Consider the following 21583-nt stretch of genomic DNA (forward strand, 5'->3'; position numbering starts at 1 on the left):
TGAAGGGGGCTATCTGTTTCTTTTTTGGCTCAGTGGAGAAAGCCCCAGTCATTTTCAGTTTCCAGGGCTGTGACTCTGGGAAGGGTGGAGACACCACAAGCAGAGAGCGAGACCATTGAAATGCTAATGACCTCCACCTGGGGGGTCTGTCTTCTCTAGGAGGAAAGGGGTGGGGCCCTTTCCATTCAGAACCAGACCCCAGAGCCTGGGGGAACACGGCCATACCTCCTCACACCAGTCAAGAATTATAGGCTAACAGGCGTCACCTGCTGGGCAGAAAAGCACAGTGACCCGAGGCATCAAAGGGTGGAGCAGTTTTCTAAGACACACCCACAGGGAAACCAGATACTGAATATTTCTTCCCTCTGGAACCTGAGCCTGTTCTGGTCTGAGAAAACCCGATTTGGATAACCAAGGAAACCATGCCTAGACAACAGAAAATTACAACCTACACTAAGAAAAACAAAGTTATGGCCCAGTCAAAGGAACAAACATACACTTCAACTGAGATACAGGAATTTAAACAACTAATGCTAAATCAATTCAAAAAGTTTAGAGAAGATACTGCAAAAGAGATAGAGGATGTAAAGGAAGCACTGGACATGTATACAGCAGAAATCAAAAGTTCAAAAAACCTGCTAATAGAATCTATGGAAATGAAAGGCACGACACAAGAGATGAAAGACACAATGGAAACATACAACAGCAGATCTCAAGAGGCAGAAGAAAACACTCAGGAACTGGAGAACAAAATACCTGAAAGCCTACACGCAAAGGAGCAGATGGAGAAAAGAATGAAAAAATATGAGCAACGTCTCCGGGAACTCAAGGATGAAACAAAGTACAATAATGTACGTATCATTGGTGTCCCAGAAGAAGAGAAGGGAAAGGGGGCGGAAGCAATAATAAAGGAAATAATTAATGAAAACTTCCCATCTCTTATGAAAGACATAAAATTACAGATCCAAGAAGCGCAGCGTACTCCAAACAGAAGAGATATGAAGAGGCCTACGTCAAGACACTTAATAATCAGATTATCAAATGTCGAAGACAAAGAGAGAATCCTGAAAGCAGCAAGAGAAAAGCAATCCATTACATACAAAGGAAGCTTAATAAGACTATGTGCGGATCTCTCAGCAGAAACCATGGAGGCAAGAAGGAAGTGGTGTGATATATTTAAGATACTGAAAGAGAAAAACCACCAACCAAGAATCCTGTATCCAGCAAAGCTGTCCTTCAAATATGAGGGAGAGCTCAAAACATTTTCTGACAAACAGACAATGAGATACTTTGTGAACAAGACACCTGCCCTACAGGAAATACTAAAGGGAGCACTACAGGGTGATAGAAGACAGGAGTGTGTGGTTTGGAACACAATTTTGGAACATAGTAGCACAACAATGTAAGTACACTGAACAAAGGTAACTATGAATATGATTGAGAGAGAAAGATGGGGAGCATGTGAGACACCACAAGAAAGGAGGAAAGATAACAACTGGGACTGTGTAACTTAGTGAAATCTAGAGTATTCAACAATTGTGATAAAATGTACAAATATGTTCTTTTACGAGGGAGAACAAGCAAATGTCAACCTTGCAAGGTGTTAAAAATGGGGAGGCATTGGGGGAGGGATGCAATCAGCATAAACTAGAGACTGTAACTAATAGAATCATTGTATTATGCTTCCTTTAATGTAACAAAGGTGATATACCAAGGTGAATGCAGATAAGGGGTGGGGATAGGGGCGGCATGTTAGACACTTGACATTGGTGGTATTGTCTGATTCTTTATTCTACTTTGATTTAAGGTTATTTTTCCTTTTGCTGCTTCCTAGCTGTCATTTTTTTTGTTTCCTCTTTCTTTTGCCTCTCTACCTTCTTTGACTCTCCCTCCTGCCTTGTGGAAGGAATGTAGATGCTCTTGCTTAGTATGAGCAGAATGTTCAATTAGGATGAACTTAAATGTTTGGAAATGAACAGGGGTGTTGATAGCAAGATGTGAGAATAACTAACAGCGCCAAATGGTGTGTGAATGAGGTGGAAAGGGGAAGCTCAGAGTCATATATGTCACCAGAAGGAAAGTTGGAGGTCAAAAGATGGAAATGTATAAAACTGAATCCTATGGTGGGCAATGTCCATGATCAACTGTACAAATACTAGAAATCACTTCATGAACCAGAACAAATGTATGACAATACAATTAGAAGTTAATAATAGAGGGGCATATAGGGAAGAACTATATACCTATTACAAACTATATACTACAGTTAGTAGTATTTCAACATTTTTTCATAAACAGTAACAAACGTACTATATCAATACTAGGAGTCAACAATTGAGGGGGGTTGTTTAGGGATAGGGGAGGTTTAGAGTTTCCTTTTCTTTTTTTCTTTTTTCATCTTTCACTTTATTTCTTGTCTGGAGTAATGAAAAGTTTCTAAAAATTGAACAAAATTTAAGTGTGATGGATGCACAGCTGTATGAGGGTACCCAGGGGCAAGTGATTGTACACTTTGGATCTTTGGATAATTGTATGGTATCTGAACAATCTCAATAAAAATGGAAAAAAAAAAAAAAAATAAGAGGAGAACCAGTAGCCCTTTTAGGGGCTGTCCCGGTTTGGACTATGGTGGAAACTCTAGTTCCATTAACACAATGGTCTTTAGTTTCTATTGACACGATAGTCTTTAACTCAGTGTAATGCACAAGAACTGGTTCTTCTTCAAGTTTTCCAAATGCAATTAATTATTAAGATACTTGCCCTTTACATGTCAGTATTGTGAACAAACTGCTTTGATTGAATTATCATCTATGTTAATGACTTCAAAATAATTGACCTAGTCTATATGTCATTATCAACTCTAATGATCTCTAAGTCCCATTGCACTTATCAGAAATGATTCATAATTTATAAGCTACAACAGTGTGACGGCATCTGTAAGGCTAATGAAAAAAATTTATGACCAGAGGAAATGCCTTTAAATGAAATATTTTAAAAGAAACACCTGAGTCAGCGTTATATATAAATTAATTTATATTTAATTTTCTGGGAAAAATGCAAATTTTGCTTTTCTCTGGTACAAAATCTCCCTACACGCTTGTAGCTTTATACAAGCTTAAGTTTATGTAGGGTGATAATTTAAGATACAGAATTTCGAAGAGGTTCTGTTCTTTTCTCGATCGCTGTAAGCTTTGATTCTGTTGAAAACTGTCAATATTTGAGTCAAGGAAATTAATCATAGAATAAATAATTTTTGTAGATATGGTGGGATTTGAACAACTGAACATCAGAGAAATTAATGATAAAAGTTATAAAAACAACAAATTTCAGCAAGGTGAACAACAATATTAGTCCTTATTGGTGACATACTTGCTGTATTCATCTTAAGCCCTCTGTTCTTTTTATATAAAAAACTGATTTGACTCAGTATATCTTCTGGTAAATCACCACAACATTTTTTTACAGCTTGCAGAAAATGGAGATATAAATTAAAATATACATAAATATTGTAGGAATACAACAATCCTCACCTGTTCTTCTCGTGAATTTTTAGAATTTCATTAGTCTGCTGAAGAAGTTGCTTCTCTAGCTTGTATGTAGATAATGAATTCTCCAGCAATTGTATTTCAAGTCGAGAGGTTTGATTTAGTACCTTAAGATAAAAACAAAACCATTTCAAACTTTAATCACAAATCAGAGAGGAAAAAACAATTACTGCGGGTGATCTGTTTAGGCGTGTTTCTTTTTAAAAGATATTTCTTGATGGATAATTGATCAAAGGGTCTACTTTCTACTAATTAATGCTTTATACATTTCTTATACATTATATTGGCTTGAGATTGAGGTTGCAGTTAAATGAAAAAATTGTGTTTTTAAATCCATTTTTGTAGTAACAATTCTCATGTCCTAAGACCCTAGGATATTGTACAATGTTAGTTGCTTTATACATATGATTTCCAACACTTATAAGTGCAAGGTAAGTATTAGTACAAGGTCTTGGGTATTATGTATAATTAAGAGTGACAAATAGGCATGTAAAATACTCCTGCCTCCAACTATCACCTTATGAAAACCATTTAGAAATGTGCAAACAATTCGATATAGTTTAGATAGATTCATGATCACACACTTATCGAACACCTATCACATTAGGTCACGTCAGCCCTTCCACAAGTCATGTCATTTAAAATACACAGTAGACTGTTGAAGGAGGAATCTTTATCATTACTTTACAAATGAGGAAACTGAGGTTCTGAGAAAGTCTCAAATTCACCCAGGAACCAAGGTAAGACCTGGGTTTCAAACCCAGATAGCTTGACTGTGAGTCTACTACTCTACATAGAAAACTAAGAAGAGGGAGAACCAAACCATTCTGCATCATAATCCAAGGAAAAGAAGTGACCAGCAACTCAAATAATGAAAAAGGCAGATTGTCATTATCCTTTCAACTCCACCAAACTGGGTCTTATGGAAATTGTAAATGCTTAACTCATCTTGAATGGTGAAGCCCCAGGTTGCTAGTTGAGTCTTGTTATAGCAGCTTGTGAGCTGTGCACACAAACCTTTCCATTCTCCAAGAAGTGATCATACCCTCCAATCCTAGCAGAGGCCTTCAGACTGTGTCAATGTCCCTGTGCCTACCTCTGTCCTTTCCCTCTCTTCCCCCTCCTCTTTTCAAAAGTTTACTTGAAAACTTTTGCGACCCAACTGCCACAGCTTTCCTGGAACTACTTATTGAAAGGTACCTGGGAAACCTTCTGCAGGATTGGTATCTACCTAAAGAGTGCTCCTCTAAAGAAAACGCCATTGAAGCATTCCCCCTTTTCTGCAGCAGGTCTAAATCTGGGGATCTATTAGATGCACCAAGAAAGTTATTCCTGATATGCCCAAGCCTGGGCTTGGGCTCAAGGAGTTTATTGGGGAGCAGGGACTTATTTACTGGGTTGGGATGGGGGGAAAGGAGGGTTAGACCCTGGATTAGGCTGAGGAGAGGGAGGCATTAGTCTCAGATATAAAATAGAGGATGCCAAAAAATCAGCAATAAGATAAGTAATGTTATAACAAAACATTTTAAAAAAATCAAAATTAATGCAAAAAATCCAGCATGAACAGTATAAGAAAATTTTAAATAAAGACAGAATCTGACACTGTATTTGTATGACTTGGTCTCTCGTGATTCAGTCTAGCTCCCCTCACCCTAGTCCCAGCCCTACAGGGGGAATTGGTCAGAGGATGGCAAAACAGGGTATTTGCCCTTCAAAAAGTTTTAAGGTGCAATAATTCATTTACAGACTCAGCAATGAAGAGAGATATGGATGCCAGTCTAAAAACCACCACTACTAAAAATACCTTGTATTCTTGGAGCATTTTAGAGTTTTAAAAAATGTTTTTCTGTTCTGAGTCATTTCATTTGAGGAAAAACAGGGGTAAGGAGACCTGGGATTTGATGGCAGAGTTGGGAGCAACCCAGAGAGAAAAATGGTAGAAAATGTAAAGACTGGGGTACACAAAATATATATTCAAATATCAACCATTTTGTCACAGGTCAGTGATATGCTTCTTTGTTTATTAACTAGAGAGACAATTTATTAAATAGTGATATAGGGAATGAAACGCTTGAATCTTTTGGTGACATTTAGAATGGAACCCAGAAAATAAAATTATTATTTGTTTAATGAATAAAAAGCACACTGTATTTCCAAAGCAAGCATGTTATATGTGGTTAAATAAACTCTGTTTTCTCCCTGATTCACCCTGATCACACTTCCTGACAGACTCCACCACCAACATTTAGATGTTACAAAGGACAGAGCAAAATATTCTTCTCCAAGTCCACAGAGAATAGCATGGAACCATCCATAGCTGAAAATGAAGCTGCTTATATTTACGTCTTCTAGAGAGTACCTCAGCTCTTAATTTGTCTCCCTGCTTCTATTCTTTCCTACCTCTAATTAATTTGTTTCATAGCAACCAGAAAATATAATCAGATCATGTCATCTCCTGTGTCAAATGTGCCAATAGCTTCCTTGTGCAATTAGAATAAACTCTGATGTTCTTAGCCAGATTTACAAGTCCTGTGTGATCAGGATCTGCTTACTTCTCAGATCTCGCTTCCTGGCACTCTCCCCCTTGCTTACTGTGCTCCAACTACACTGGACTTCTTTCTACCGCCTCAGAATGCTCTATTCATTTTCACTTCAGGGTCTTTGCACTTGTTTTTCTCTCTGCCTGCCACATCTGTCCCTTTCCAGATGCATGATTGGTTTGCAAGGTTTGTTCTGAGAGGCCCCCTCTGGCCACCCTCAGTAAAGTCATTCTCCATCACCCTGCATCAGCTCACCCTGTTTCCTTTTCTTTATGGAATATTCGCTCTCTGGAATCATCCTGTCTGAACAGGATCTGTTATCTTTCTGCCTGCACTAGGAGGTCAGCTACACAGGTGGCAAGGGCTGCTCTCTGGAGACCTCCAAACCTCCAGAGCTGGGGGTGCTTATAGCTACTCGTTGGACAGCGAGTTGTCCTTCAAGTTGGGTAGTGGTCAGATAGAGTGTAAAAGACTCCCATGAATACTGAGCTGACTTCAATTATATAAGCCCAAATCTCAAGCAGCATATGAACTTGGAGAAGGAGAAGAACAAATCTCAGTCCAGGCCAGTTTTGAGCACAAATGCCAATCCTACTATTCTCTCCCCAGCAGCTTGACTGAATTGTTGTTTTATTTCAACTCTCTCCATTGATGAATTAAAATAGGCCTGAAATTCAAAAGTGGGCAACTGAGAGAATGGTCTAGCCAACTATGATAAATTTACCACTTTCATGTCATGTGTCCATGGAACTTACTATTTAGCAATAGATAGAATGTTGCATTAAAGTGACAAAAGACATTTCCTTCTTTAGCCTGAACACATCTCAAAACACATTTTTATAAAAAAGAAGGAAAGAAGAGAGGGAAATAAAGGAAAGCGTATGTGGAACAATTCCAAGAAACAATTTCAAAACTTAAATTTTCCAGAATTTTTCAAAGAGTAAAGAAGATGTAAGACCATGAAATTGAGGACTTATGGACTTTAAATTTTAGTTTTCTTTAAAAAATAAAGAAAAATTTAAAAATAAAAATGATTAGTTTCCCAGAGAAAGTGAACTAAAAAATTTTAGCCAGTTTCCCTTTAATACTTTCAAGAATGCTTTTAATCTACCTTAAACTAGCATTAACACCGAATAAAGGTAAAGATCGAGGCAGAACACAAGAACTATTAAAGAAAATCTCCTTCACCAGCATTCTAACTTTGAAATCGGCCTTGTAGGTTTGTGTTTCCTTTTATTTTTTTTTTTTTTTCCAAAGAAAAAACACTAACATAAGGGAGGATGCCTTGGCAATCTAAATTTTTACAGAAGAATGAAGACTGATACATGTAGAAAATCACTGTTTTACAAATACAGTGAAATAATTATTTGGCCAATGATCAGCAGTGTGATAAATTATCACAGGTTATGTGCTAATTTCAAAGGAGGAAATGCACCCCTGGGATGGAGAGAGATAGAGGCTACCACCCTAACCAAGTTAACATAATTAGCATCACTGACAGTCTGGCAACCTGACATCTGTGCCTTCTCATGAGATAGATGCAATATAAAAATGACCAGAAATCTATGAAGCCCTCCTACCACCATGTTTGACTCAATTTAATCAAGCCTTTAGACTTAACTTGCAGTGTACAGAAACCACAGTAAATTAAAGGACATCATAAAGAAATACACAAACAAATTTTAGTATATGGAACAGTTTATATGGCAATTGGCCCAGTCACTTCAAAATGTCAGTCTCAGGAAAAAAGAAAAATGTGGAAGACAGCTCTAAATTAAAGGACTACTAGACCTTGAAAAACAAAACACACAAAACTTCTGGTAGAACAACTGAGGAAATTTGTGGAAATTAGATGATCTTAGAGATTATTATTATTATTTGTTGTGATAATAAAATATAATTAAAACCTCATTGAATTATGGAGATGTTTAATGGAGACAGTACTTACAGATGCAGAATTTGCAGGCAGAAGTAACTTGCATGAGAGCTAATACACAACAGAGCCGGAATGCAACTCAGACAGTCTGTCTCCCGAGTGTGAATTCTTACTAGTAGACCCATTTAGCTAAAAAGAAACAGCTTCCTTTTGGAAGAAACAGCTTCCTTCATTCAATAATAACTGTTACCAAAGTCATTTCTTTCAAATGTCATGATGTCTTCTGCTTGTTACAGCTGAAGGCACCTCCTTTTCTCTTTCACATATTCAAGCACTAATAGCATTTGAGGCAGGAAGGGAGCCAGGCTCCAGATGCTTTTTAGACTATAGAGAAAATGCCTTCACCCATTGTCCTTAGGCAGTCAGAACCTCTCCGCAGTAGACTGACATCTACTCTGCAAAGTCCTTTTATGCCCATTAGCTATCTCTGCATATATGTTACCATAAATACACAGTCCTTAGACCACTGCCCTTAGGCTTGGAAGCACTGGGCTGACATCCACAGAAATAAAGGGACAATGATTTAATTAATTCAATAATTCATTAAGTATTTATCGAGGGCCCACTGTGTACCAAGACATGTTCTAAATTCTAGTGACTGAGCAGAGAACAAGAGAGACAAAATCCCTGCTCTCAAGGAGTTTATATCCCAGTGCAGGGACTTGCCAACTTTTTTTGTAAAGAGCCAGATAGTAAATATCTTAGGTCTGGCAAGTGAATACCTTCTGCCACATCTGCTCAACTCTGTCACTGTAGTGAGAAGGCAGCCAAAGATAAGTAAATGAATGAGTGTAGCTGTGTTCAATAAAACTTTATTTATAAAAACAGAGGGTATGCTGAATTTGAGTTGCAGGCCACAGTTCACTGAATCCTGTCCTAGTCCTAGTGGGTTAACAATTTTTCCAAACCTTACAAGAAAATTAACTACCAGGGTATTTTCTTTAACAGCCCATTAGCAAACTTATTTCACTGACATTCCAGTTAGGCCAAGGTTAAATGTTTATTCAGCTATTCTCTCAAGTTAAAGAGGTCCATAGTTCAACTGTAAGAGCTACCCTTTGAGAAGAAAAACTGAATTCTACCTAGAGATGCATGCTCATTGATAGAAATGTTCTTGAACTGCTTAAACCTGTAATTGTTCTATTAAGGTCCAAAAAATAGGTGTGATAGTTCTGACCTCTGAGAAGCAGATCCTAAAAATGCAAGAAATTTATTAAGAGAAATGCCTGGAGGGAAAATGGGGAGGAAGCCAGAGGAGGCTGGGAGAATCCTCAGATCTAACCATATGAAGATGAAAGGGAAGGAAGGATGGTTGAGTGGAAGTCTTAACAAGCAGTGCAGTTGTAAGAAAGTTTGTCAAGGCTAACGGGGAGTCCTTGGGTCAAAGTCATGTGCCAGTGGAGGCCCACAGCTTCCAGGAGCAGGACTGAGCATCCTTGCCACAGTGAGCCATTGGCTGGGAGTGGTCACTGGGAATTCCAGCTACTGCTCCAACTCAGTGACGGATTACAAAGCACAGCAGCTAGGGCCATGGTCAATTATGCTCTCCAGTTTGGGAGGCTGAAGACGTGCCTTTTCATGGCTGTAAGGAAAGGCTTCAGAGCCAATTAATTTTATTGAAAGTTAAGAAACAAACAGTTTAGAAAAGTTTGCCACATTAATTCAGTTAAGCTTACTGAGGATGAGGACTGCTTGACTTGTTGTATTCTCTATAGTACCTATTAAAGCATCTTGCATGAGGAGGTACACAAAATACATCTTTTAAAATTTAATTGAATTCCATTTCTAACATTGTGGTTCCCATAAAAATTATTGAAAATGTAAGTTTATTTCAATTTCAACAAATTTTTATTGATTGCCTAGTATGTGTCACACATCATACATAGTGAGTATATAAAAATATATGTCATAAAGATAAAGAGATAAAATAGATAAAGCCCACAGGTTCAAAAAGCTTATAGATTAATAGGGGAAACAAACAAATTATTACACTCTGGTGTGTTACTGCAATAACAGTATATACAAAGGACAAAAACAACATGTAATAGAGAACTACCGGCAATGTCTGGAGGCAGGATACTGAAGGAAACATTAAGGAGGTGGCTTTACCCAACCCTGGCTTGGAAGGACTGATGGGAATTTGGTGGCACAGTACAATCAAAGCAACAGATGTGCAAAGGTTCAATGATATGGACCCATATGATGTCTGTCGGGAACCATAGGTAATTTAGTGTTAATGTAGTGTAAGTATAAAGGCCGAATAGTGGAACATGAAGCATGGGAGGTGTGCAAGGACCAGATCATGAAGAGACCAGAATGCCATGGCAAGAAACTACAAATTAGGCTATAAGGAGATGGGGAGTAATTAAAAGCTTAAAGCAGACAAAACGCATAGTCGAGTTTGTATCTTAGATCACTCCGTTGGCAAGGCAGACAGTATTTTACGGTTGGCTTCATGGAGGTGTGTGGTCCAGGGAAAGGCGAGACTTGCTATGAGAGGAAAATGATCCAGGCAAGCCCATAAGAGCACAAATTGAAGCAACGATGACGGGGATAAGAAAGAGTGCAGAGTCAAGGGCTGATACAGGTCAAATCACCCAGATGGGGTAGCGAGCAGATGAAGCTGTGAGAAAGAAGAGCAAGTTGAGACAATTCCAAGGATTCTGGTTTAGGTGCTTGGGTGGTTAGTCATGATGAAATCAAGTTAAGAGATGCAAGAGGAAAAAGCAGATTGTTAGAAGGGGTAAAAGGGATGGCTCAGTTTCATTTTGAATGTGTAGAGTCAGAAATCTAGGTAAGATGTGATGCATAGGCCACAGACAAAGTGACAAGCCACGAATAATCAATGTTTTTCATGGCATATACAATTTTACTGAATTCTCATAACATTTCCTATTAGAACTATCACTCCAATTTACAGATGAGAAAACTTGGGCTCAATATATAAAGAAATTCCCTGCAGTTACACAGCCAGTGAATGCAAGAACAGCAGTGGACCCCAGGATTACATGAGGCAATGTGATGGGCACATGGAAAAATGTCAAAATCACCGGTGGTGCCATCGTCACCAGCAGGGCAGCAGCAGCAACTTCTTTATTTACAGAAAACATTCGGCAGCTGATGACAGGTCCACACTCCCTTTTGCTTTCTTTGATTTCATCTTACCATCTGGTTTGGACCCAGTTACTTTTCTGTAACCTTAAAAAGAGAAGCAAACTGCAACACAGAGGCAGCATAGAGAGCTCAGGAAGCATACAGACCCTGCTGCCACATACAAGCAGTTCAAATCCTCACTCTACCATTTGCTAGTTTTGTTGTTGTTTTGTTTTGTTTGTTTAGTCCCAGGCAAGTTGCTTCACCTCTCTGTGTTTTTGTTCCCTCATCTTTACTCCAGAATGGTAATAGTACTTACCTGTAGGATTTTATTTTTATTTAATAGTTAATATATGTAAGAGTGCTTAGAAGAGAGCCAAGCACATATTTATAGAGGTAAATTTAATGCAGTTTGCCTATTAACTTCTAATCAAAACTGTCCTTAGGAGGAACTCAGAAATAGAATCCTACAACAGGAAGGGACATGAATAATCCCTGAAAACCATCCCTTCATATTGCACACTTGAAAAGAAGAATTTGAAGGAGAAGAGATATTGGTACAAATGGGTAACAGTGAGAAAAATACAGCAAGCCAGAGTACAGAGGAAAGAAAGGGCATGGTGTTGGTGCCTGATTCACACCATCCTGGCCAGCAGGGTTACTTAGAGGTGCTCGTTATCTGTCTCTTTTCTGATCATGATGCTTATTGAATAAAATAGTATTTTAAAATATGGTTACAGTAAAACCTTGTCTCTGCCACCTTCTGTTAAGCTGCAGGTCTAGAAGGTCAACAGAGGACTAGAAAGCAATAGTTTACTTATCTTTATAACATCATCATGTGAAAGCTAGGGTACTAAAATGTATTGCAAAACCATTGTCATGTGTTCCTGAAATCACTGGGGGCCTAAAATCAGATTTAGGAAAAGTGATGCTAACCAAGGTAGTATGAAAGCAGAAGCAAACCCACAGGAGCATACCTGGGCAGCATAATAGGATCCACTGGTTTATAAATGCTTGTTATAAATGCATTGCGCATTTTCAATTTAAAGTATTATGTTCTAATAAAAATAAGAGAAAATACACTGACATAATTTATACCACAAGAAGCCAATTTGTGTGGATCACCAAGCTTGCTTAGTAGAACAATAAATGACTAAAAAGTCTTGTAATTTTTGTACTATATAGTTTCCTCCCTCCCATCTCCCATGCTTATCTAATGATAATATCCAGCAAAAAATATTTCCCAAACAGCAAGTGATTTATTACCCCAATGTAGTCAACAGTTAACTCCTTATTCAATTTTTAAATTATTATTAATAAAGATGGACAGAAAAGGAAAGAAACAAAAATGCCTCAGTTTGAGTCCCAGATTAGCTATGTCAACGTGAGAAAAATCACTCAGACTTTCTAAACTTCTATCTGCTCCAGATGGTTTTCATAAAAATCAATTGTAAATGTGAGAGTGACTTGTGTAATATAAAATGCTAGCTCCATATAAATTGTCATTGCTATTTCTCTTTAAGTACCACCATATGGTCTGTGATGCCATTAACACAAATGAAATAAAATAGAAGTAAGATTGTACCTTATTTTTCAATTTATATATTCCAGCTTTGGTTCTAGAACTCTACTACATTGAGGTGAATCATCCCCCGAGTTTCAGAATGGTACCTGAATACCCATTTCTGTGGCTAAAAGTGGGTTTAAAGGTCATCTTCTCTTCATCAAAAATGATATGTGCACTAAACTCTAATGGAGGGTTATGACAGCGATGATTAAAGGACATCCCTAGATTTTTACCAATTCGTACTTAAATAAGTAAAAAACTATGCCATTGTCCATGGGTATATATTGACCTCTCATTATAAAGGAACGCTGAATTTTTAAAAAATCTACACATTACTGGGGTTTTCCTTCTTGCCCACTAGAAGCACAAAAGCTCTGCAGGTGCCAATACCAGGAGAGCTCTACCAGAGACCAAATAGGACAGGTCAAAATTGACATCAAAGGCACCAATTTGACCCAAATGATTATTTTGTTTGACTCATCATATCACAGCTGGGTAGCCGCAGTGCTTATTTGAATGCAAATACTGACTAGGTCATTTGCAGTCCCGTTTTTGCAGACACATACAAAGCTAAATATACCAACCCTCATTAAATCAAAAGAAACATGCATAGCATGTGAGGCAGTCATTCCTGTTATTACCAATAAACAAAAATGTATATGCTTCCCCAGTCTCAGAGATGAAATGTGCTCTGTGTTTAAGGAGCAAGCTAAAAGGGAAAAAAAAATTTTCCTGGTTAAGAGTTTGTCGACTCTGGCCCCAGGGGAGTACCTGGGTCTCGACATCAGTCAGCTTTCTGGTCTGCTCTGCCGTCTGGGACAGGAGGCTGGTTCCTATCTCGAGCATGGTGGCTGTGTGATTCTGAACTGCATTTTGCTGTATCTGGGCCATCTCCGACTTCATATTTTCCACAATGTAATTCTCTAGCTGCAAGAGATAAAGGACAAAGCATAGTATATTAGAAGCAAAGACTCTCAGTTGGGACGTGTAATATTTATGATGACAAAACAAGACAGCTGGCAAATCAGCCATCTGGCAGGAATCCCTGCATCTCTGAGATTTGGGGAAATGGAAGCAAAGCATGCAGGAATCCAGATACTAACATACTCTTAACATGCTGATTGTATATGTGTGTGTGTGTACACATCTATATAATCAGAATCAAAATGAAAATTTGCATTTGCATAGTGCTTTCCCTATGATGATGTTTTCAACATCATCTCGTTTCACCTTCACAGCAAAGATAGGAATTAGGCACAGAAGACCTTACTGTATTTTTTTTTAAATGTTCATAGCTGAAGAAACAGAATCAGAGAGGGTTCTGACGAAACCAACTTTACCCAGCAAGAATGCAACAGAATTAGCACAAAAATTTAAATCTAATCCTTGGTGCTGTGGTCTTTCCATTATACCATACTGACAACTTATCTCTGAGAAAATATTCAGCTTCCTGCTTCCAACTCTGTGACAATGAATCAAAGACCCTTCTGGACTGGCAGAGAGGGGTAGGGAGTGGGGGGGAGGGCAGATGCTCATAACATGAGACTTTAAGGGACCATTAAAACAGGCAACAGCATATGAAGTGAGTTGCAGAATCTGAGAGCTAGATATTACCATTCCCCATGCTTTTTGGTTGACTAAAACAAAACAGGCACTGAAGGTAAAGCACAAGGGGCATTTGCCCTTCTCACTTTGGGTAAGGCTTAGAATTTTATGGTGCCATCTCAGAGAACACTATCATTGTGAAATAAATGGTCCATTGGGGCTAAGAAGAATTATGAAGTGACTTAATATGAGGGAGCCTGTTAGGTACCTGGGAGAATAAAGCTGAACATATGCACTGCTTGAAAAATAAAGAAGAAGCCTGCACCTCCCTGTCAGTGCATTTAATTCTCCTCAACCACCACGTGGTAACTAGATTTTATTACCCAATTACACACATGGGGAAATTGCCTCCCAGAGAAGTCAGGTCCAAGGCCACACACCACAAAAACAGTCAGACTTGGATTTGAGTGCCGAGTCCCGAACTCTCATGCCAACACTTGACCACTTGCGAGCTCTGCCAAGGCGAGCTTCACAAGTTGGTTTCAAATAATTAACAGCTACGTGACTTTTACTGATTTAGTGAACCATAATGCATTCACAATTTTATAATCCATAGTAACATTATCATGGAATAAATATAGTCTAAATCTAAATTTCCCTTTGTGAAACTTTGGCAGTTTGCTTTCAAACATGATCTCTTGCTTATTTCTATTTGTCAAGCATGAATCTGCCCAAGCTAAAGAAAATGAAAAGTTGTAATCAGACTCATATTGTTAGTAACATATTATGACTTAGCTCTTATTTGATGTAACTTCTCTTCTTCCTTTATCCCCAAAATTAGAGGTAGGAAAAATAAAATTCATCTATAAACATTCAGTTATGAAACAAACATAGAATAAAATATCTGAAAATTATCTTACCAAAAGAGAAAGCCTCTAGGCCAAATTTTGACTTAAATCCAATTGAACTAATATATTTAAACAACAATGGAAGGGTAGGGGGAAGGAGGATAGGTCAGGGTAGTAGTCATCTGTTGTTTTGGATTCCACATCATACGTTAATTCCTTTTCCTAATAATATATCTTAACTTCCTTTTGGAAAATTATATTTGCCTCCTTCAGAACAGATGCTTCAGGAGGAGTTGCCCCACCTAGCTCCAGGAGCTGGGCAAACCAGAATATTCTGCTCTTACTTAGCCAGAGCAACTTGTTCAAGAATGAACAGACACTGTGTGTATGGCCCTGAACCTAAGTTCTGGAATTATGCCATAACTATTTTACAAAAGAATTTCTTTTTCCTCTGTGGCTATTGGTTGCATATCAGCCTGACACTATTAATGCCCCATTTTGCCACCACAAAACCAGAGCTAACCCAAAAAGTAAGTGAATGAATAAATGAGTGTGTGAAGGAATGAATAGATAGATAAATAGATGATAGATTGATAGTGATAGAAGAATACCTCTTGAGCATCTGGGATCCAGCTATATTTTTAGTCAGATCTACCCTTGGACCTTGAATTGTAATTTACGTAATCTAATAATCTCCTGAGTCACTCATCCCCACCCCACCCCGTTTTTTCCCCCTTAATTGTTAATTCACATTGATTTAGATTTCTAACACTTACAGCCAAAGAAAGTCTTAGCACATTTGATGGATGTTTATTAACACAGGAAGCCTCAGAGAGATAAACATCAGAAGTATGTTCTTTGCGGATTCAGGGAATATGGTGCTATGTATAAGCATTCATCAATTGCCTAACAAGTGGCAGGCACTGTGCTAAGTGCTTTCCTTTTACAACCTTGCTGAAATATTACAAGAACTTTATGTGGGAGGTATTATTATAGTCACTTTATAGGTGACAATATGGAGACTCAAAACTGCTTGTACAAGGTGGTCAAGCAAGAACTCAAACTCCAACTCCAAAACTCATGTGTAACCTCTAACCCATTCAGCCCAGCATTACTTAAGAACTCTATTTTAACATGTAGCTCCCAAACCATGGATGTTCACCAAATCCATGGCAAGCATTTTAAAAATGCCAATGAATATGCCACACAACGGAACTCTGATTCAGAATCTTCAGGGGTGAATATGAGGAATCTGTATATTTTTAAAAGTGTCACCCATGTAATTCAGACAAAGAATCAGTATTTCTCAAAATATGCTCCCGAGAACGACTGCCAGACAAGAACTGCTTGTTAACAGTCTGCAACGGGATAAGAAGTTCATACCAGAATATAAATTATCTATGTCACTAAGCACACAGTTTAATTCACCTAATATTTCTTTTGGAGCAAGTCTTTCTCAATGAAGAAAGTGATGTGCAGATTTACATGCTGGTGCTAGCTTCTAAACTTTTCACAAATGAAAATTTCTTTCAGTAGTGTTGCTTTACACCAAACTACTTACTCCAGTATGTCAGATTCCCTGTCTACCAAGAAATTTCAACTAATAATTTGGTTTCCTGTGTAAATTTCCCTCCAAGAGAGAATTTACCAATTGGTGAGCTCCAATAGGGAATCTGTTCGATACATCACCTTCTTATGCATTTGGTTAGCAGGGGTCAGTTCCCAGAGCTGGACTCACTCTGGGTGTAACATTGTGTCCCCTTATCTCCACAGAGGACACTCGCTGACAACAGATGACTACACCAAGGACCAAGGTTCAGCTGCCTTGTGAACCCACCTACATGTCAGATATTCAACATTCTGTATTATTGTACGGTTTTGGGGTTTGTTTTTTACTATGAAAGTTAACACCAGCAAAGCATAATAACTGTTTTATGGCAGCATTTATCACAACAATAAAGAAACTCCCAATTCTGCTGACATGAAGTAGAAATAAAGTAGGTCTCCAATTTATGCTAAAATTTCTATTTGAGCTGCCATGATGAATAACACAAATATAACTCGTTAATTATTTTTTAATGAAATGGGCCTGCTCCCTCTAGAAGTAACTGTCTTTTAGTGCAAAAGGCAATGGCACACTTAAGTAGTAAGGACCAGATGTAATTGATTTAAAGGCTAAGCAGGGAGGCAGAAATCAAATATACAATGTGTGATTAATAAGGAGGACTGCTTTCATCTTATCTCTACACATTCCTCTGTAGACATATAACTGTGAAATCCATCTTGATCCATATCAGCTGGGTTCAGAAATGATTTGTAACAAATTTGATTGTCTTTATGTATTCCCTACTGGTTTTAAAAATGTTTACAGAAAATGATGGCTACTTCAAGGTTAAATATTTTGTAAAATCTAAGATGTGAATTTCAAGCTTAGAACTTGCTGACCAGAACTGATGTTGCTAAAAAGTAGGAGACTCCCAACCTCAATCATAAAATTTTTCGACTATAATACCACTCTCAGTATCCGACTCCAGAGTGTTATAGAGTATTGACCAAAAAAAAACTAGCAAGAGGATGTGATTTGAAATGAGATGATGAACAATAAATGATGAGTTCAAGCAAAGAAGCGATGTTATGTTTGTAAGGTGGTTTAGTGTTTACAAAGAGCGTTTATGCACATTGTCTTAATTGATCCATATAACAACCCTTGGAGGGGAGTATTGGCCCCATTTTAAGTTTTAAAAAACACAGGCTCAGAGACCTTAAGCAACTTGATAGTGATCACAGAAAGGATTCAATTCTATCTTCCGATGTTTCACTGGCCTCAGAGCTATGGGAACTGCACTATCGTTGGGTTGGTTGATTGGTTGATTGACTGATTGAGTGATTGCTTTCATTTCTAGTCAGCTCATTGAGACCATTTACTTATTCTTTTGAGAAAAACATGCATTGTTTGAGAGTGATTACTTGCACTCCACATCACCAGGCTGAGTTCAAGATAATCAGAGGCAAGGTGAGAAGGCCTACCTAGGGTCAGGTATGTGGAAAGTTTATTTTGCCAGCACATTTAAAACAAGGGAATTATTTTTAAAAACCTTTACTATTCATACATTTTTTCTTAGTATGTAGTTTTTAACAAAAGTTTGTTTTCATCCTCCCATCTTTTGCACAAATCATTGCAAAATATAACAATAGGAATAAGAACAACAATAATACATTAAGTCTCTACTAAGGCTAGATATGTACCCCTCATCTTAGTTTTCTGGCTGCTATGACGAATACCATATGAGAATGAATCAAGGTGTTGGCTAGAAAGCTTGCTTCCTCCAAGAGTTGGTGGCATTTTGCCTCATAATACTTGGGTTACTTGGCATTCCTGTCACACAGTGATCAACTCTCCTTTCTCTTCTGGTTTCTGTTGACTTCTGGCTTCCAGCTCCTCTCCATGGCTTTCTCTCTCACTATTTCTGAAATTCTTCTGCTATAAAGGACTGTAGTGAACCAGATCAAGGCCCACCCTTATTCAGTTGGGCCATCCTAATTCAAAATGACATCTTCAAGAGGTCCTATTTGCAACAGGTTCACACCCACAGGGATGCAGATTAACAACATGGGTCTTTTGGGGTATGTAATTCAACCTAGCACACTGACTTTACGGACATGTAACTCACTGAATCCTCACAACAATCCAGGCACTGCAGGTATTACATTCCTTATTTTATTGTTAAAGCTCTGAGAAGCTGTCGAAGATCATACATTGAGTCAGTGGCAGAGCTACTTTGTGTCTTTGAAAGAGGCTAGCTTGCCCAGGAGGTTGTGCTTCATCCTAAAAGAAAGTCACCCAACAAACAAAAGTACATTGTTACCAATGCTATGGACAAATTCCAGAAACACATGATATTCATATAAGGAATATGTAAGATGAAAACTACAGTAATGGTGAGGTGAAACTTTGAAAGATAATTTTAATCCTTCTCATTTTATCATTTACATACAAATTAATGGCTATAATATATTGAGAATAGCTATAGGTGGTGAGAAGGCAAATATGAATACCAGCCGTGCTCTTACAGAATTCACAAGCTAGTAGGGAAGAAATAGCCATCTACTCATGGTGAAACAACATGTTCTAGAGATAGATAGAAGTTAGCGAAGGGGGAACAATAATCTAATAAGAACAGATAAGATATTGAGGGTAAACTTAATGATATGGGAATGCTCAGGAATGACTATGGTTTGTTAATTTCCTTTTGGTATGGTAGGAGCATATTGGAAGCAATGAAGTTATTTCCTACTCACTTTCTTTGGGGTGGGGGGGGGGTCTGGAAATGTTTATTTCTACTTTTATTTTCATTTATTTTATGTTTATTTTTATTTTTTGATAAAGTTAATTAAAAAAAATAACATGTGGGAAGAGTGGGAGCAATTGGCTAACTCTGCCGCAGGAAACTGGGGTAATCTCCACGGTGTTAGAACTTTTTAGGTTGGATTTTAAAAGGCAAGTAGAATTATATAAGGTCCTAATGCTGGGAAAGGCATTGTGAGCAAGAAAAGTACTTGTGGAGATAACAAGCCAAGAAAGAATATGCCAGGCGGCTCAAGCACATCATTTGGTGTGCCTAGTACCTAAGTTAGATAACAAAGAGGGGCAGGAGATGAAGTTGGAATGTAATTTGAAAGAAAGTTTTGAAGGTGCTCCTTGGGAAACTAGAATCCTGTTATTTTGAAAAGATGAAGGCAATTTTTAATCCTAAAGTGAGAGCATCTACAAAATAAGGATCGGCTCTGCAGTCCCAATATTCAACATCCATTCATTCATTCATCCATTCATTCATTCATCCATGCCAGAGCTGGGACCAGGATAAGGCAATTGAGGACTCTATGGTACAAAAATTAAGATGCATTTACTCCTGTATGACATGATAGTGAATTAAAGTAACTAGTAAAGTACGTAGGTAACCTAGGTATCTCACTTGGCTCACACTAGCCCTGGCCTTGGTTCATGCATTCAATATTTATTCAAGCCTTATGTGCCTCACTGCGCTAGGTGCTGGGATACTTGGTGAACAAGATGACTAAATACCTATCCTTGCAGAGCTTATGCTTTAGCCTATGTCAAGAATGCAAGAAGCATTCAACGAGGATACATTGATAATATGGAAAGGCCTCATGTTTTTTCCATTATTTTACAAATCCACCTTGATATTTTAGGACTTTTTACTACACAAATCACTTTTATATAATTTGATTACTGGTTTGTCAATAGTAGCATTAACAATAGTTAATAATCACATATCTATGAATATACACAGAATTCTCAGGAAGAGCAACAACTGCACACAAAATCATTCTTATTAGCTGTTATTTACAGCTAAATTATGTAAAGAATAGAGCATTAAAAATGTACTGACTTCTAATTTGTCAAGCCCACTGTTTGTCAAGCTGTATTATTAAATAGACAAAGAAAAAACTATTTTTAGGAAGTCAAGATTATCAGCCATTTCTGGTTCACTCATAAATTGCTTGTACTTGTCTTTCATTCAATGGCTGGTGGAGAATAAATAGTATCACTAGGCATTACTACGAGAGAGAGTTTTGAGATAGTTCTGTCACCAAACTTTCCAAATCCTTGGTGTCCCATGTTCATGAGAACCAAAATCTGCATGAGATTATGACATGTCTTGCATGTGAAATGCATTCTCTATCATTTTACTTCAAGGGATATCTTAAACTAGAGTGTACCTTAAAGCACAAAGAATATAATTTTTCCATGTAATTCTTAAGAAAATAACATTTTAAACCCTATAGAGATTCACAAAGGAATTGTTCGCTTAGAATATGTTGCCAATTAAGTGGACGCTCATTGAATATTGGTGCATATGGTATTACTCAGTTATGCCAAAACAACCATGAAATAAAGTAAAGGGAAAGCAATAAAAAGGTAAAACAATGCAAAAAATGTCTTAAATGTTGATGGTTTTATCTAAGATCATTGTTTCATAAATCAACAGCCATACTGAAAATGTAACCCTCTCTAGGTTTATGGTTTTATAAAATAAGATGGCCGGGGCCAAATATACAATTTGCAGGAATTTCTATTATTAGATCTCCCAGTATACTATTTCTTTTACCAAATAGAAAAGTATAATTGTCTTTTTACACAACAGATCTATTTAGCTAACATTTGAAACAGTTTCTGTATCAATGTAAATGACATGGATCCCATCTCCCATTTTGGTAACTGAAGGAACACTCACTATTTACGGAGAAAAGAAAAGAGAGCTGGAAGACACATTAAATATTATGAGCTCCAAGGATCTTGTTTTATAGGCAAGGTGACTGAGGCTCAGAGAGTTTATAGAAAGCAAGGTGAAACAGCTAATTCATGTCAGATGCCGTGTTGTGGCCACTCAGTGTGTGGGAAAGCTCAGACTTACATCAGCAGGCTGTGCCAACAACAATGGTTGCCAGTATCGTTGGCCCACCCCACGGTTCTTACACAGTTCCCC

General features: G+C 37.8%; 1 protein-coding gene across 4 annotated transcripts in view; it reads right to left on the reverse strand.

Annotated features, from left to right (window-relative positions):
- The window catches only part of ANGPT1 (angiopoietin 1), a 248791-nt gene that overhangs the window by 90487 nt on the left and 136721 nt on the right, over positions 1-21583 (reverse strand). For all 4 annotated transcript variants that reach the window (XM_037803274.1, XM_037803276.1, XM_037803278.1 and 1 more), the window contains exons 2-3: positions 13453-13608; positions 3531-3652 (exon numbers count right to left, since the gene is read on the reverse strand). In XM_037803274.1, coding sequence (XP_037659202.1) covers positions 3531-3652; positions 13453-13608 — 278 coding nt within the window. The remainder of the gene's footprint in view (positions 1-3530; positions 3653-13452; positions 13609-21583) is intronic.

Source organism: Choloepus didactylus, chromosome 14, assembly GCF_015220235.1.
Source record: "Choloepus didactylus isolate mChoDid1 chromosome 14, mChoDid1.pri, whole genome shotgun sequence".
NCBI classification, from domain to species: Eukaryota; Metazoa; Chordata; class Mammalia; order Pilosa; family Megalonychidae; genus Choloepus; species Choloepus didactylus.